An 18913-nucleotide genomic window follows, 5' to 3' on the forward strand; every position below is an offset into this window, starting at 1 on the left:
TTCTACAGTGGCTATAGCTCTCCATTATCTCTCTGTACTATTGTTCTTGTTCTGTTATTATTTTGTACTGTCCGGGTCGACCAGAGGGGGATTGTGTTCCTTTGACTGAGTCTTGGTTCCTATGAAGGTTTCTTTCTCTTAGTATGAGAAAGTTTTTCCAACCAAAGGAGCCAACACCTCCAACTTAGCAAAGCATCTCTCTGACAGACACACGGATTTATTTAAAGAATTAAAAGAACGTCAGGTCAGTGATTATGATATAGCTATAACAATTACATCAAGTCAGAGGAGTTTGAGTCTTTTTCTGTCAGGCTTTTTCATTATGTGGTTTAGGGCAGTGATGACTGAGTTAACTGGATTGGTCTGTTTTTATATAACTACCAATGTGGTGAACTGCCAACGTTATGTTTACCCAAACTTCATGCTGCTAAATATCAAGCGTTCACAAGTAGATCAGCACCAGTTAAACCATCATTTTAAATTGTACTGGTGTTTCCAATGGCGGCATGAACATTTCTATTTCTAATAAAGGCAACTGCCATAGATGTGTATTGAGTGTTCTTAAATGGATTAGTAAATGAGATTTGGTTGCAAATATAAGGTTAAGAACGAGTTTTCAGCACATCAGGCATTATCTGCTGTCCTATACGCATTAGACTGACTGAAGAGCACATTGACACGCTTGTGTTCCTTGCCAAAGAACTGTCCAGAAAATAAGTCAGCGAAAACAAAAAGAGGACAATACGTTTTTTTTTCTCTCATCATAACATGGCCATAAAGCTCAGCTGCTGTAACAGATTTATTTTTGTTCAGATATGTTTAATAACTGCGACATATTATAATCTAATTTATTTATTTTTAATTATTAAGTTAAAACTGTTTTCCTGCAGTAATGTTGTTCTCAACAGATAGCAAACACTGAATATCACATTGTTAATGTTTTCTGTATATTAATAAAAAAAAAAAAACTAAAAGAAATGTTATCTATTATTACATTACTTTTCCTGATGTTCTAGTTTGTTTTTAGTTTGAGATATTTAGGCAGGTGTTGTATCAAAAGTCATAATTTTGGTATCGTGACAACACTAGTGGGTTTCTTTCTCTTAGTATGAGAAAGTTTTTCCCTGCCACTGTTGGCATCACAGTTTTTCTGTAAAGCAGCTTTGGGAAATTTTGCTGTAAAATGAGCTACATAAAATAATATTGAATTTATGTTGGGCTATCGTTAGAGGTGCTAATGTTTGTGCTGTGGTCTGAATGAGTGTGAACTGGAGCATCAGAGGTGTGATCTGCTGGGCTTTTTTTAACCTGCAGTTAACGGTTCAGTTCAGCTCAGTAGCTACATGAGAGTGCCCCACTGTTTTAAACACTATTATATATTTTACTGATTCTGTATGTTATTGTGTTGTATTTCAATCTCTATTCAATCCATGCACATGCTCAGCTGCACTGAAACCTTTCTCAATGTAAATCTGAGTATTAATAAAGACCGAATAAAGAGCTTACAGACAGTCCTGTAGTCAGGGCTATCTGTGTGTAGATGTATTAAATAAGCAGCAAATATGTATTTCAGATTCAGCCTTTAATATGCATGTATTTTTAGTGGTAATTCTAGACTCTGTTACCATACAGCATAAAGCATCGGCTAATGTACGGCAGCATCAGCTAAGTCTGCATAGGTCATGCGGAATGGACAGGCCAATTCTGTATTACCCTCGATCGCTGATGTGTTGGCAGAGAGAGCAGGGTCTGATTCTGTGTTTTTCTCGTTGGCACACCCATCGTGCACCGATTCCATTTCACCCTCTCCTGGTCAAGGTGTTGGCATACATGGTGAGCACCAATTCCATGTCACCCTCCGCTGGTTGAGGTGTTGGCATATGTGGTGCGCACCAATTCCATTTCACCCTCTGCTGGTTGAGGTGTTGGCACACGGGGTGCACGGAAATTTCACTTCACCCTCTGCTGGTTGAGGTGTTGGCACACGCGGTGCACTGCAATTTCACTTCACCTTCCGCTGTTTGAGGGGTTGGCACACGCGGTGCATGCCAATTCCACTTCACCTTCCGCTGGTTGAGGTGTTGGCACACGCGGTGCATGCCAATCCCACTTCACCTTCCGCTGGTCAAGGTGTTGGCAAACGCGGTCTGCACCAATTCCATTTCAACCTCCGCTAGTCAAGGTGTTGGCACACGTGGTGCACAGCAATTTCACTTCACCCTCTGCTGGTTGAGGTGTTGGCACACGCGGTGGACTGCAATTTCACTTCACCTTCCGCTGTTTGAGGGGTTGGCACACGCGGTGCATGCCAATTCCACTTCACCTTCCGCTGGTTGAGGTGTTGGCACACGCGGTGCATGCCAATCCCACTTCACCTTCCGCTGGTCAAGGTGTTGGCAAACGCGGTCTGCACCAAATATATTTTTTAATGCCAGTCAGAATTTACATATACAGCATTATTAGTAAACAAAGCAACGGGAAAAACAAAAGTATACAAAGGTTGAAGCACCTGCAGTTTCACATATGATCAAAATGTTTTTTTAACGAAGCAGCAAATATTGCTGAGACATTTCAGTCTCTGTGTGCTGAGAGAGTGTGTGTGTGTAGAGTGATGGGTAGGTTCAGTACAGTCTGTGTGTGTGTGTGTGTGTGTGTGTGTGTGTGTGTGTGTGTGCAAAACATGGTGGGGGTTTCGGTTGTGTGTGTGTGTGTGTGTTTGTGTGTAGAGTGATGGGTAGGTTCAGGACAGTCTTTGTGTGCGTGTGTCTGTGTGTGTGCAAAAATGGTGGGGGTTTCAGTTGTGTGTGTTTGTCTGTGTATTTGTGTGTGAGTGTGTGTATGAGTGATGGGTAGGTTCAGTACAGTCTTTGGGTGTGTGTGTATTAGTGTTGCACGGTATACCGATACTAAAGTAGTATCGCGATACTTCGTCATTAAAAACGGTACAATACCCAATTTGCTTAGTATCGGTGCTATAGGACTGCCATAGGAGTGCGTAAAAAAAAAGAGCAGTATTTCCAAAGAGTTCCACACGGGGGCAGTGTGCGCGTACAGCAGTGCAGCGCTTGCCTCTTCTCTGCAGAATCAGAAGAAAACGTGTAGGGTGGCTGCTAATACAAGCAATATTGCGGACCGTCCTCAGCTTGTTGAAAAACTACACGCACGAAGCGAAATATGGAATTATTTTGCATACATTTCAGACAGTCATGGCAACCCCGTGGACACATCAAAACCGGTCTGCAAACGGTGCTTTAAAGCTGTACCAACCAAAGGAGCCAACACCTCCAACTTAGCAAAGCATCTCTCTGACAGACACACAGATTTATTTAAAGAATTAAAAGAACGTCAGGTCAGTGATTATGATATAGCTATAACAATTACATCAAGTCAGAGGAGTTTGAGTCTTTTTCTGTCAGGCTTTTTCATTATGTGGTTTAGGGCAGTGATGACTGAGTTAACTGGATTGGTCTTTTTTTATATAACTACCAATGTGGTGAACTGCCAACGTTATGTTTACCCAAACTTCCATGCTGCTAAATATCAAGCGTTCACAAGTAGATCAGCACCAGTTAAACCATCATTTTAAATTGTACTGGTGTTTCCAATGGCGGCATGAACATTTCTATTTCTAATAAAGGCAACTGCCATAGATGTGTATTGAGTGTTCTTAAATGGATTAGTAAATGAGATTTGGTTGCAAATATAAGGTTAAGAACGAGTTTTCAGCACATCAGGCATTATCTGCAGTCCTATACGCATTAGACTGACTGAAGAGCACATTGACACGCTTGTGTTCCTTGCCAAAGAACTGTCCAGAAAATAAGTCAGCGAAAACAAAAAGAGGACAATACGGTTTTTTTTCCATGGCCATAAAGCTCAGCTGCTGTAACAGATTTATTTTTGTTCAGATATGTTTAATAACTGCGACATATTATAATCTAATTTATTTATTTTCATTTATTAAGTTAAAACTGTTTTCCTGCAGTAATGTTGTTCTCAACAGATAGCAAACACTGAATATCACATTGTTAATGTTTTCTGTATATTAATAAAAAAAAAAACTAAAAGAAATGTTATCTATTATTACATTACTTTTCCTGATGTTCTAGTTTGTTTTTAGTTTGAGATATTTAGGCAGGTGTTGTATCAAAAGTCATAATTTTGGTATCGTGACAACACTAGTGGGTTTCTTTCTCTTAGTATGAGAAAGTTTTTCCCTGCCACTGTTGGCATCACAGTTTTTCTGTAAAGCAGCTTTGGGAAATTTTGCTGTAAAATGAGCTACATAAATAATATTGAATTTATGTTGGGCTATCGTTAGAGGTGCTAATGTTTGTGCTGTGGTCTGAATGAGTGTGAACTGGAGCATCAGAGGTGTGATCTGCTGGGCTTTTTTTAACCTGCAGTTAACGGTTCAGTTCAGCTCAGTAGCTACATGAGAGTGCCCCACTGTTTTAAACACTATTATATATTTTACTGATTCTGTATGTTATTGTGTTGTATTTCAATCTCTATTCAATCCATGCACATGCTCAGCTGCACTGAAACCTTTCTCAATGTAAATCTGAAATTACTTTTCCTGATGTTCTAGTTTGTTTTTAGTTTGAGATATTTAGGCAGGTATTGTATCAAAAGTCATAATTTTGGTATCGTGACAACACTAGTGTGTATGTGTGTGTGTGTGCGTGTGTTTGTGTGTGTGTGTGTGTGTGTGTGTGTGTGTGTGCAAAAAATGGTGGGGATTTCAGATGTGTGTGTTTGTGAGTGTGTGTGTGTGTGTGTGTGTGTGTGTGAGTGTGTGCAAAAAATGGCGGGGGTTTCAGTTGTGTGTGTGTGTGTGTGTGTGTAGAGTGATGGGTAGGTTCAGTACAGTCTGTGTGTGCGTGTGTCTGTGTGTGTGCAAAAATGGTGGGGGTTTCAGATGTGTATGTGTGTGTGTGTGTTTGTGAATGTGTGTAGAGTGATGGGTAGGTTCAGTACAGTCTAGATTTAAACCCAAGTTGGGCTAATAGAGTATTGTGTGCTACTCAGCCCAGATTTGGCCCCATTGATTGTTGCCTGGCTTGGGCCCTATGCAAAAAAAACACGGAGAGCCCCTCCAAACAGCTATTAACTATTAGGCTATATATAATGAGACAAAAAATGTTTATACATTAAATAAATGTTGTCTTAGGACATCACTCTTAGAATACCACACAAACTGTGCTTTGTCAGAGTACAGTAGTTGAGTGGTATAAGCAAATACAATTTTTAATAGCAATTCCTGACCACACTTTTCATCAGAATGACCAGCTTAACTAAAATTGAGCAACCACACTCCCACACACATTTGCTACGCTGTTAGCGGGTCTTTGCTATGCTACTGAAGGGCCAGTGCTTTGCTGTAACAGGCAGCTATACTTCACTTTAAAAAGTGCACCAGAAATAGACTTTATTTACTTTTTTTGTACTGACCAGGATTAAAATAAAAATATTAGATTGCATAGTTTTATATGCCATGAAAACTTTTTGTTGTTGAAAAGTTTATGTTGTTTTCCAGATCTCTAAACACCGATTTTAGTACTGTAAACATTACAACCCTGGAAGGATCCACCATTGAGGGAGTCACAGAATATAAATATCTCGGCATATGGCTGGATGATAAACTCAGTTTTAAACCACACATAAATAAACTAGTCAGTAAATGCAGACAGAAGCTGGGTCCTGTTTCCCCATGCACGCCAGAAAAAGAATAGTTGAGGGAACTTTACTGTCAGTGCTGGACTATGGCGAAAAAATTTATAAACATGCTCCCTCCAGCTCCCTCAAATTACTGGATCCAGTGTATCACTCTGCACTGAGGTTTATCACTGGAGATCCATATAGAACTCATCACTGTGAGCTCTATGCAAATACTGGTTGGCCATCTTTAACGATAAGAAGGGAAACACACTGGTTGATTTTTATTTATAAGACACTCTCCGGTCATTTGCCAGAATACATCACTTCATTGATGAATGTAAAAAACATTCATTATTAGATTCGCTCTAGAGATTGGATCAGCTGCCAGGTTCCAAAAGTTTTTAGTGAACTGGGAAAATCTGCTTTTACCTACAGAGCACCAGTGAGCTGGAACTCACTACAGGAAACCCTAAAACTGAGCTCACTGGTGTCACTAAATCATTTTAAACATTTAATATCTTTCAGACCTAACCTTATTATTTAGATTTTCTTTTATTATTACTATTATTTTTATTATTATTGCTTTTATTTTTTTTAGTTCATTTATTATTTGTATTTTTATTGTATTATGTAAAAGTTAGTTTTAGTTAAATTTTAACTCATTTTTGTTGTATTAATCTTTTTTTTATCTTAATTTTTGTATCAATTAAACATATTTTTTATTTTATTCTATTCTATTTTTCTTGTCTATCTATTTGTATATTTTATTTACTGTTATTTTGAAATAATCAAATTTAGCTATTATTTTCTCTGTTATGACAATCCCTGTTTCTGTAAATGCTCGGCTACATTGAAAAAGAGGGTGGTGCTCAATGTACATCCGAGTCAAAATAAAGGTTGATTGATTGATTGATTAATATATTTTAATTATTTATTGAATTTGTTTATTTAGTTAGGAATAACTAAAGATATTACTTAAACAGCCCAGTTTGTGGTGCTAATTAATGCTTTAATGTGATGATGAGAGTATCTGCTCAGTGTGGTGTGAGTGTGGTTTGAACTGTGAGAGCAGTTTGTGGTGTGAAGTTTGTGGTGTGAAGTTTGTGGTGTGAAGTTTGTGGTGAGCAGCGCAGGTTAACTGGAATACATAGATAAAATCTGGATGACTTCAGATAGGGCCTGTATAAAAGACCACTGCCCAGACAGACATTCACATTACTGACCCTCCTTTCCTCACTTCATACTGCACAACCAGAGAGAGCCAAGATCAACACAGATCATACGGGTAAGTTCTGAATCTTACACAAACACACACAATCCTAATTTACAGTTTGTCACTTTAGAGCAATTTGCAAATCAGAACTGAATTTCTTAAAAATATTTTTATTTTTAAGAAATAACTTACACAAAAATTGTGCTCATCACAGAAGCCATTTCTCATTTATTTAATGTAAACAGCAAATTATTTGGTATTCTCCTGCAAATGATCCTGTACAGTTGTCTTCCCACAATATCCATCACTCCTGTCCTGTTAGTCACAATATATTATACTTTGTGAACTTTAACTTTTAACTTGTTAAGGCAGAGAAGAAGAATGGTGAGCACACCTCAGACGACTCTGTTTGTGGTGTGCTTGCAGAAATGGCTTCTTTCGCATCACTCTCCCATACAGCTTATGTATGGGAGCTATTCTCCGCTGTATTGTTGACCGATGTATTTTCTGAGTAGGCTCTAAAAGCAAGTTATACCTTCTCTACACATATTTAATTGTACGCTTGTTTCTATAGATACAACTATCAACTAATAGAATCAAAGTACAGTAACAGTGTAATGTTAAATATGTTTATTGCAGTCATATTTGCAAATATAATGCTGTTATGTTTTTTCTTTTGTATGACATGACCATTTTAAATTCAGCATCACATTCTTGAAATAAATTGGGCACCAGCAGAAGCGAAAGTAGGGGCAGCAACATTAAAACATATATTAATTTACTGACAATAATAAAATGCATCTATGATTTTCCTATTTCATTTTCTGCCAATATAAAACCTGAATAAGTTAATTGCTCTGAAAAGCTCCACTATTTTACTTAATGCTGTTACATTCTCCTGTTGTGTCTAACAGAATAACTGTGTGTGTAATTTAATTTTGAACTTTTTCAAGTAAAACATTTTTGTCTCTAGTATATACTAATATACTGCATACACAAACAACTTCTAGTGTGATTTTACAAATTAGAGAAATGTTGACTAAAGCTTATTTGGTAGTAGTGAGTGTGTTTATATAAAACTGTGCTAGTTAAGTACGGAGCCTGGGAGGGGCCGTGGATAAAAAAAATAATAAAATCGAGTGAACGATGTAGCAGTTCGTGCTCACGTTTTCTTTAATTCGAGTGAACGATTTGCAATTCGTGCTCACGATTTCTTTAATTCGTGCTCACGATTTCTGTAATTCGTGCGCACGATTTCTGTAATTCGAGTGAACGATTTCTGTAATTCGTGCTCACGTTTTTATGCGCAATAAGACAAGAAGCTCGGAGGGAAAGGAGCATTTTCTCTCTTGATCTGTTACAGGGGTGCAGTAATGATAATCAGTTATCTACCTTTATAACCTGCTGTTATTAATGCACTAGTGTTACAGTTAGATGTACAGTACAGTGAGCAGATTTTGCCTGGTGGTGGAATCTCTACAGCGCGTGGGGGAGAGCCGTCCGCGGCATCGGTTCCCCCGCCGCCAGACACCTGCCGCGCGCGCAGGTCTTCACGGAGCTTATTTACCAACAATGTAGACAAATACAGTCAATTCCAGTCATGAATAAAGGAAACAAACATTTTACTGATGCAGGACAACTGTGTGTTATTAAAACCAGATCAAAACAAAGTTATAATGCAATGTGCAAATGTGTTTATTAATTTCTAAATAACATTCAGCCAGCCTCCAAGGAAATGCACACCTTCTTAAATCTGGTTACATCATTATTACTTTTATGATAGATTTAATCTATATTTTAATAATTTGTATAATAAATAAACACATAATTCAGAAAATATACATTTAAGAAGTTTATAATTATTATATTTTTTTTATTTGAAGCTTGTGGCATGTTTCTGGGCAGGACACTGTGATTTGAGAATAAGCAGATATTCAGGACATTTCATCAGATATAGAAACTTAATTATTTTAGGAAACATATTGGAATAAATTATCAAATTGATCCAAATTATTATATGAAATGCCTATTTACTAAATATCTTAATACATTGTATTAATAGTATTTTAGACCAGCTATTTTGATTTTATATAGTGTTACATATTTAAAGCAGCTCTTATATGAGCCATTCATAGACAACTGTCACACCTTGCATTAATTTTGTATTATCTTTATTAACTTTTACAGTGTACATTTGGACCTAAGTCTTATAGCTGTATATTTATATAATTATACTTCTTTACGTTATACTATTGTTGAAAATAAGAAATTATAAACAGTTCCACATTGCATTATAACTTTGTTTTGATCTGGTTTTAATAACACACAGTTATCCTGCATTAGTAATGTTTGTTTCCTTTAATCATGACTGGAATTGACTATATTTGTCTATATTGTTGGTAAATAAGCTCCGTGAAGACCTGCGCTCGCGGCCAGGGAACCCGTGCCGCGGACGGCTCTCCCCCACGCGCTGTAGAGATTCCACCACCAGGCAAAATCTGCTCACTGTACTGTACATCTAACTGTAACACTAGTGCATTAATATCAGCAGGTTATAAAGGTAGATAACTGATTATCATCACTGCACCCCTGTAACAGATCAAGAGAGAAAATGCTCCTTTCCCTCCCAGCTTATTGTCTTATTGCATAAAAACGTGAGCAGGAATTACAGAAATCGTTCACTCGAATTACAGAAATCGTGCGCACGAATTACAGAAATCGTGAGCACGAATTAAAGAAAACGTGAGCATGAATAGCAAATCGTGAGCACGATTTAATTATTTTTTTTATCCACGGCCCCTCCGGGGCTCCGTAGTTAAGTTAATAAAGTACTTACATTTTTAACGAAGTAGCAGAGTGTGCAGGGAAGTATTACTGAACTCTGGAATAAACAATACAAATAAAGATTTATTTAACTAAAAAGCTAGCTAACACAAACATAACACAGTGACTTGTAGAGACACACAACCACTAAGTTAACCTAGCTGACTAGCTAGCTAATGTACAACATCTAAACAAAAGTTCTGTGGAAGCATTTAGGTTAGCTAGTAAAGACCAATTCGCTAGCTAACTACCAAATTGGTTTATTAGCAAGCCTAAATGCTTTTACAGTATGTATGTTTGTAAAAGCATTTAAGCTAACACTAGCAAACTAGCTGGTTTCTATCCTAGCTAGCTTACTATTTATTAGCTTAGCTAACGTAAATACCGAAACAGTACTTCTGTTCTGGCCTTGTACACTAGTTAACAATTTGAATTTCAAGTAAAACCATACTTTTTGGTTGTCTGTTAGTAACTGTTATAGCTACATTGACATTTACATTAACATGAAATGTGTTTAATGCTACATTCTGAGATAATTTAGCTTCAGATAATATCACCTTGATATGCTGCTAAGTTAGCTAGCTTAGCTAACTGAAGAGGCGACACACAGATAGGGTTATAACTTGGGGTCTAGGGATGCTGATTGTGTGTGTGCGTGTAGCAGTACTATAACACTGTGTGTGTGTGTACTATAACAGGCTGTGTGTGTGTGAAGCAGTACTATAACAGGTGTGTGTGTGTGTGTGAGGAGCAGCATAACTCTTATGCTCTTACTGACAGGAGTCATCTGTAACTGTAAATAAAAAGAAAATATAAAAAGTCAGCTTTGGTAGAAAAGTGCTAACAGTGGGGAACAGTCAGTTTTCCACTTTGTTAGTGCAGTGCTGGTACAGGGTCATCTGCCGTATTTGAGCCAGTACACAACTGTGTTCAGAGAATCAACAGGTCAGGTGCAACAGTCGTTCACCAGCACCAAAATAACTGCTCAGTGACACTGATGTAGAACAGTCAGAAAGTGACACTGGGCCAGCTGTGGGCCAGAAGTATTTTTCTGCTTGCGACTCTAAACCAGCAGTGCCGACTTAGAAATGAGTCCGGGCCAAAGTCGCTGGCTATCTGGGATATTAAACATTATATTTACTGTTATAATTACTGAGAAATTAAAGTATTTAATTTATTACCTTTTATGTAACACAGCCCCTCATCTAAGGCCAGATTTCACCAAAGTGGTCTTATTTTTTAATGCTGCGTTTGTGCTGGTTTGTGCCGTTAGAATAAATGTTTGTGCAATTTTAGTTATTGAGTTATTAGGTAAAAAATATTTAATGGATGGCATTACCCAGCCCTCCAATAAAGCCCAAACCACACCAAAGTGGTCCCGTTCAGTAGTGCTGTTAAAATAAATGTTTCAGGTATTTTGATTATTCAGCTACAGGTAAAACAATATTTATTTACACACAACATCACCCTATTTCCTGGAGCCGAGGAAAGTGATGGGAAATCTCGGGTGGGTCCGGGGAAGAGAAATAAAAGTCAAAATATCCTACTATTTAAAAGAATGGAAAATTAATAACAATAATAATAATATAGTTCTGCATACTAAAGTTTAGATTGTCTGCCTGAACGCAAACCTGACTGATCTGGGGTGGGTTTCCCGAAAACGATCAACCTTAGCGAATAACGAACGAACTAACGAATGACGTGAGTACAGAACGAGCCGGTTCTGCGAGTGTTTCCCAAAGAGCTTCGCAAAGTAAAAACTAACGAACGAGGTTAAAGAACGTCTTTGTTGACTCCTCCCCCGAAACAGCGCGCTCAATCGATCCACAAATATCGATTCAACATTGCCAATATGCAGTATTTATTCACTATTACACCCTAAAAATGTAGAAATGTGTTGTAATCATCAACATTATACATATTCTGAAATTTAAATTACAAAAGGATGTACTTTGGCATTAATAAAATACTCCTAAAGATACATATGACTAAATAAATAATCAAAAGTCTAATTTTTTTTAAACGTTAAACTTTTTTGACTTTTTTAAAACTATTATTGTTGATATATATTATATTAGTAGATATTATACTAATATTATTAATAGTAATATTGATAGTAATATTAATTTATTATTTTTATATTTATTAATAATATAAAAATAATATAATAATACATATACGTATGTTCCATATACACATTTTAAACCAACAGGAATATGTTTTATACTTTATACACTCTGTGAAGCTCCAGCTCATCCTAAATCACCATCTCAGTTGGGTTTAGGTCAGGGGATTGTGAAGGCCATGCACCTTTTTGTTTACTAGATAATTCCATATGCGTCAATTAATAGTTTTCATGGTTTTAATATTAATCGACAATGTAAAAAAAAAAAAAAAAAAAAAAAAAAAAAACATTGAATGAGACGTGTCCAACTTTTGACTGGTACTTATTTGGGAGAGTTTGCCCAGATGAACGGCCACAATGTTGGTTAGAAGCACCTGATTAAGGAATAATATTAAATATTACCTGCACATTCACTGATACCCTTTACAATACGTGTAGGTGTGATTAAAGACACCGCAGGCGTCCCCTGCACCGGACCTACAGTACCAGGGATTTTCCCAATAGCATGGAAATATATTGTGTTGTGCTGTACTGTACCCCAAGTATCATCATCACAGTTCCCCTCCCCGCATGGTGTAGGCGGGGTTCATTATAGCAAATGATCAGTTAGACTACAAGCCACAGACAAAGTTGGCATTATAATATAATATAATATAATATAATATAATATAACTCATTCACTCACTTACTCACTCATCGTCAACCGCATTATCCGGTAAGGGTCGCGGGGTTGGCTGGAGTCTATACCAGCTGGCATCGGGCAGAAAGCAGCATACACCCTGGACAGGCCGCCAATCCATCGCAGGGCAGACAGACATAGACAGACACACAGACACATCCACTCACACACTGACACATAAGGGGCAATTTTTATCCGACATCCAATTAGTCTGAACGTGCCGTCTTTGGACTGTGGGAGGAAACCGGGCCACCCGCAGACACAGGGAATAATCTAATATAATATAATATAATATAATATAATTGCTTCAACCACGGAAATTATAATTTTTCTCCCTAAAAATTGGCGGACCCTGGTGCTGAACTGCAAGTCGAGATCCCCTAAAGAAGCTCCTTAAGAATAACGACTGGGTGAGGGCACTCGTTAATCTGCAAGTGAGTTTACGTAGTACTTTAGTTACGCACGGGTTTGGGAAACACTCTTTAATTAACGATCAATATTAAGTACGAGTTAACGAAGTTCTTAGCGTTACGAAGCTTTCGGGAAACCCACTCCAGACACCCAGATACAGAAAAATCTCCCGGAATCTGGAACGAGTGGCCCGAGAGTGAACACAAACACGCATGCGGGTGACACAGACTTTTTTCCACAATCATGTGTGAAAAAGAGAGGGACAGGGAGAGAAAAGCGCTCCTCTCATGTGCATTTTCATGAAGAACATGCAAAAAAAGAGGGGTCTGATTGGCCTGTTCTCTGCAAAGAGTCTGTGAGTCAGCCAATCAGTTTTTAGTGTGGGCGGGTTGTATTTTCCCCCCTCCTGGACAGGAATGCATTCAGTAAAACTCATTACACCTCTGAATACTCTAAAGTATATTCATGTCGGGTAAAAGTAAAAAAAAAAAGAAAGTCTTGCCTACTGTACAGTTTGTAGCAGTGATTTTAGCATTAGATTTTAGCATACTATATTCGATTTTAGCATACCTGGCAGGGGATTGTGTCCAAGTCCAGGTCCGGGGGTACCTCCCTGAAATTTATTTTTGCAACTTGGGATGTCTGGTTACATTAACTATGATACTGTATTAACTCTGAACTCTAATGTACAGCACAAGTTCATAACCCTGATACAAATCTGATTTTGCACAAAAATGTTAGAACTATGACCTAATTTATGACATTTAGCTTAATTTGGGATCTCTCTAATAAACATTGTGATCTAAGAACCAAATTCTCATCTCCTAAATCGCTCAAACGCTTACTTATTTTTCAGAATGAAGGTTTTGCTCATTGTTGCTGCTCTTGTGGCCGTGGCCGATGCAGCCAGTGTCTCTCAGGAGGAGCTGGAGTTCCAGAGCTGGAAACAGAAGCATGGTGAGAACAAAAAATAATTTTGCAAACCTACTAATAAAATCAAAGAATGGTAGGAGGTGTTTAGGATCATCACTATGGGTCAGTTTCCTGGACAGGAATTTACCCTAGTCTCTGACTATAATTTTCTTGCAATTGAAAATCTACATTGAAAATGACTAGGCTAAATCCCTGTCTGAAACACGACCCTATAAGTCCTGTTTAGATGGTTGCTGTGAAATTAAACCACAAGGAACAGTATACTCATGAACAGTGCAGACACAGATTATTGTGTTTTAGTGTTAGTGCTACCCAAGTCATATGTGAGTGAAATATACTTGCAGCCAGTTTTTTAGACAGGCTAGGGCTAAGCTGGCTCAACTAACATTAACTGTTATGCAAGTAAAGCAAAAAATAAGCCTGTGGTTTATCAGCTCTCTCTTCCAGCGCTCTCCCTCTCTCCTCAGCAGTACAGCTGAGAGTGAATCTGTCACTTGTTCTCTTTAAGGGAGGAAATACTTAGTTCCTACCTTAAAGGTCTCATTTAATCATTTTTAATTCATTTTAAAATGTGGTTGTGGTCTCTAGTATGAGTAAATGCCATGTGAGCCGTTTTTTGTGAAAAAAGTGTTTTTTTTTTTAGCCTTGCTTTGTTTCACTGAATTAGAGGTCTCTGAAGAATGACAGGTTTTGGTCACCCCCCTCCTCCTCCTCTCCGCGGCCGCGTGGACCCCACCTTCTTACTTAGTGTCCTACAATGGTTTCTCTCTTTTGACACAACTGTTCCTGTACAACAAAGATTATTTACTCAACTTTTACTCTACTTAACAATACTTTACAGTATATTCAGTCCAGACAACCTATCCCCAACACACACACACACACACACACACACACACACACACACACAGAACTAAGCTTAACACTTAAACTGGGAAATTGCATTTCGCATTTAATATGAAAAACAACAAAAAAAATATATATATATATATACACAGGACATTTGTAAGGGTCCTACTCGTTACATTTAAATATCCACTATGAAAACCTGTGTATGGATGTGTATTTGCTAAAATATTTTTTCTATGCAGTATACACTTTTTTCCTTTTGATTATTAAAATTTTGATTGCGGATTTTTTATTTTTTTTGCCTTAAACAAAATTCTCTCCATACGTAGGTTTTTTATAGTGGATGTTCAAATAGTGAAAAGTGTAAAGCTCTGCTTTCTTTTACAGTCCTTTTACTCATTTATTAAGCAGAACATTCTGTTATTTACACAGTGTTTTACACTGTACTTACAGCAGGTTGTTCTACAAAGAATAACTAGTTTTCCCACATGGTAAGAACTCAGTAAAACCAGAGAAATAAGTTTTACTTTTCTCAGTGTAAGAAGACTTATCATCATGTTACTGGAGTTTGTAGCTCACTCTTACCTGGTTAATATCTAGAACCTGTGAGGTATGTCAGTGTATGGAGACTGTATTGGTACTTATTATCATGTTACTGGGGTTTGAACCTCACACTCACCTGTTTTATATCTAGAACCTGTGAGATTTTTCAGTGTAATTAATTTAAATTGTCCTTGCTCTTGTTCTAGTACTTTAAATTTGTACCTCCTATGTATCCGTTTAATATGGAGTGAATTTTGTGCCTAAAATTTTACGTGAAAAATCAAATCTGCAATCAAAATTGTAAACATTAAAAAGAACAATTGTATTTTGCAAATTCAAAAGATATATATATATATATATATATATATATATATATATATATATATATATATATATATATATATAAATACATAGCAAACATATATTCTTAAATATACTTGGTTACTTTATTGTCCTTTGCAGGTATTTGAAAATTGTTTCAGTTTGGATTTTGCCAGTCTTTGCTTTTATTTGCGTGTTTTTGTGAATTTTCTGTGAATTCTTTTGGCACAGTTTTCACGGGTTGGACGAGTTTTAAAAGAAGGCGATCCACTTGAATCTCCATTGGTTAGCTGGTTCTGGAATGACTGCTGGTGTATGACAAGCGGTATAGGTCATAATTCGCCTGGGTCTGACGGCGGATAAAGCGTGCGTAATGCTTAAAAAACGCTGTCCAAAACGCTTTTTAAGGCTTATTTTTAAACCTTGCAATAAATGTGAGGGGCCCTGATTAAAACATAACAAAATGTAAAAAAAAAAAAATACTCACGTTTATTCCAATGCATAAAAATAAGCCCTAAACTTTGTTTTTTAAGCATTATGCACGCTTTATGTGCCGTCAGACCCAGGCAAATTCTGTCCTGTAAGGCGTGCCATACTGTTACCCGGAACCCTCCTCTGAGACTGCCCACGCCTGCCCCGCCCGTTTCATGCGTTCTTTCAAATCCAGTGCACAAAAGGAGCAGATCCTTTCTTTCTAGTTACATTTCATACAAACGGTATGTTTAATGTTATATAGCTAGTGAGTTAGCTAGTCAGTGAGCTAGTGGGTTAGCTAGGTACCTAGTCAGTGAGCTAGTGAGTTACCTTGTCAGTTAAATGGTGAGTTAGCTAGTTACCTAGTGAGTTACCTAGTCATTGAGTTAGTAAGTTAGCTAGTTACCTAGTAAGTTACCTAGTCAGTGAGCTAGTGAGTTACCTAGACAGTGAACTAATGAGTTAGCTAGTCAGTGAGCTAGTGAGTTAGCAAGTTAGTGAGCTAGTGAGTTACCTAGTCAGTGAGCTAGTGAGTTACCCAGTCAATGAACTAGTACGTTAGCTAGTCAGTGAGCTAGTGAGTTAGCTAGTCAGTAAGCTAGTGAGTTAGCTAGTTACCTAGTGAGTTGCCTAGTCAGTGAGCTAGTGAGTTATTTAGTCAGTCAGATAGTGAGTTGCCTAGTCAGTGAGCTAGTGAGTTATTTAGTCAGTCAGGTAGTGAGTTAGCTAGTCACTGAGCTAGTGAGTTAGCTAGTCAGTGAGCTAGTGAGTTAGTTATTTACCTAGTGAGTTACCTAGTCAGTGACAGTTTTGCCAACTTAGCGACTTTGTCGCTATATTTAGCGACTTTTCAGACCCTTTAGTGACTTTTTTTGTAAAAACGCGACTAGCGACCAATCTAGAGAGTTTTTGCGGTGTTATTGGAGACAGCAGGTGCTGCCATGAGCCCCGCCCACAACACTCACAGTGCAGTCTCTCACAGTCAGAACAGACCTTTACCGCTCCACGAACACACTGTAAATAAACCGCGCGTGCCCAAAGCCACCACTGACTGACCACGCCCCATATTTACAAAGCAGGATATAAATATAACTGTGTCTTCAGTGTGACACAAAAAGAAATCACTGAATTTAACTCACTGTCTCAGTCAGTCACCTCATTCACCACACAGCCTGTCACTCACCTCCTCCACAGTGTCTCCCTCTTTGTAAAAAGCTAAATATATATTGAACCATTGAACAATTTGTCTATAATAGGTTTAAAAATAAAGAAAACTTAAGAAAACAAAAATAAAAATAAAATAAAACAAACAAACAAAAAAAATGTGGTTAATGGAGTTATTGTAAAAAGGTTACTGCTTATTTAAAAAGGAACAAAGTTGTTCATTTGTTAGAGTTCATTTGTAATATTTCTAACATATTTAGACTGTTTTTTACTCACTTTTTTCTCTCCCACAACCTTAATCCTTTACAGCTTCAAAAACATGTATTATGCAAATTGGATGATGACGTCATTTAGCGACTTCTAGCAACTTTTAGGACAGCCAATAGCTACTTTCCTTACTGAGGAGTTGGCAACACTAGTCAGTGAGCTATTGAGTTATTTAGTCAGTCAGATAGTGAGTTACCTAGTAAGTGAGCTAGTGAGTTACCTAGTAAGTGAGCTAGTGAGTTACCTAGTAAGTGAGCTAGTGAGTTACCTAGTCAGTGAACTAGTGAGTTACCTAGTAAGTGAGCTAGTGAGTTAGCTAGTAAGTGAGCTAGTGAGTTACCTAGTAAGTGAGCTAGTGAGTTACCTAGTAAGTGAGCTAGTGAGTTACCTAGTAAGTGAGCTAGTGAGTTACCTAGTAAGTGAGCTAGTGAGTTACCTAGTAAGTGAGCTAGTGAGTTACCTAGTCAGTGACTTAGTAAGTTACCTAGTAAGTGAGCTAGTGAGTTACCTAGTCAGTGAACTAGTGAGTTACCTAGTAAGTGAGCTAGTGAGTTACCTAGTAAGTGAGCTAGTGAGTTACCTAGTCAGTGACTTAGTAAGTTACCTAGTAAGTGAGCTAGTGAGTTAGCTAATTACTTTGTGCATGAATGTTGCATGAATGCTAACGTGAGCTTTTTAATGAAGTGAAACGCTTGCTTAGAGAAAAAAAGAGAAGGGTAATGCTGCAGGCCGGAGCCCCAGTGGGCATGGCTAAAGGGCGGAGCATGTGTCAATCATTTTCGACTGCAGTCAATCAGATACTACACTTTCGTTGTCAATCACTTTTTATTAAGCCAATCCTCAGACAGACCAAGCTGTCCATCATTTTTACTGCAGCCAATCACCTTAACAGATCTTTTAAAAGAAGGCGGAAACTGCGGTGCTACCGGTTAAACGTAGCACGATATAAACTTCTGAACAGCGGTGAAGCTGAACCTGTATAAGTATTTTACAAAATACTATATTAACAGTTTAAACACATTTATGTGCTATTGTAGTTAGTCCTGCCTACATGCTGCTCTTAAACAGAAGTAACATTAACTGAATGAAAAGCCCTGACTTTTTAAAGATTAAAATATGTGATTTTTTTCCTTTATTGCAGTAATTGCATTAAATCGTGTATACGTATGTGTGTGTATGTATATATATATATATATATATATATATATATACATACACACACATACGTATACACGATTTAATGCAAGATAGATAGATAGATAGACAGACAGACAGACAGACAGACAGACAGACAGATAGATAGATAGATAGATAGATAGATAAATACTTTATTGGAATTACTGCAATAAAGGAAAAAAAATCACGAAAGTGCCATATATATACACACACACATACGTATACACGATTTAATGCAATTACTGCATTAAAGGAAAAAAATCACGAACGTGCC

General features: G+C 37.4%; 2 protein-coding genes across 2 annotated transcripts in view; both read left to right on the top strand.

Annotated features, from left to right (window-relative positions):
- Positions 1 to 18913, top strand: part of LOC103022163 (procathepsin L) — a 168291-nt gene that overhangs the window by 94800 nt on the left and 54578 nt on the right. The gene's annotated exons all lie outside the window — the stretch shown is intronic.
- LOC103022985 (procathepsin L) overlaps positions 6860 to 18913 on the top strand; it is a 153991-nt gene continuing 141937 nt past the window's right edge. The window contains exons 1-2 of the mRNA XM_049464260.1: positions 6860 to 6946; positions 13769 to 13869. Of these exons, the coding sequence (XP_049320217.1) occupies positions 13770 to 13869 (100 nt within the window). The 5' untranslated portion in view covers positions 6860 to 6946; position 13769. The remainder of the gene's footprint in view (positions 6947 to 13768; positions 13870 to 18913) is intronic.

This window comes from Astyanax mexicanus, chromosome 14 (assembly GCF_023375975.1).
Source record: "Astyanax mexicanus isolate ESR-SI-001 chromosome 14, AstMex3_surface, whole genome shotgun sequence".
NCBI lineage: Eukaryota > Metazoa > Chordata > Actinopteri > Characiformes > Acestrorhamphidae > Astyanax > Astyanax mexicanus.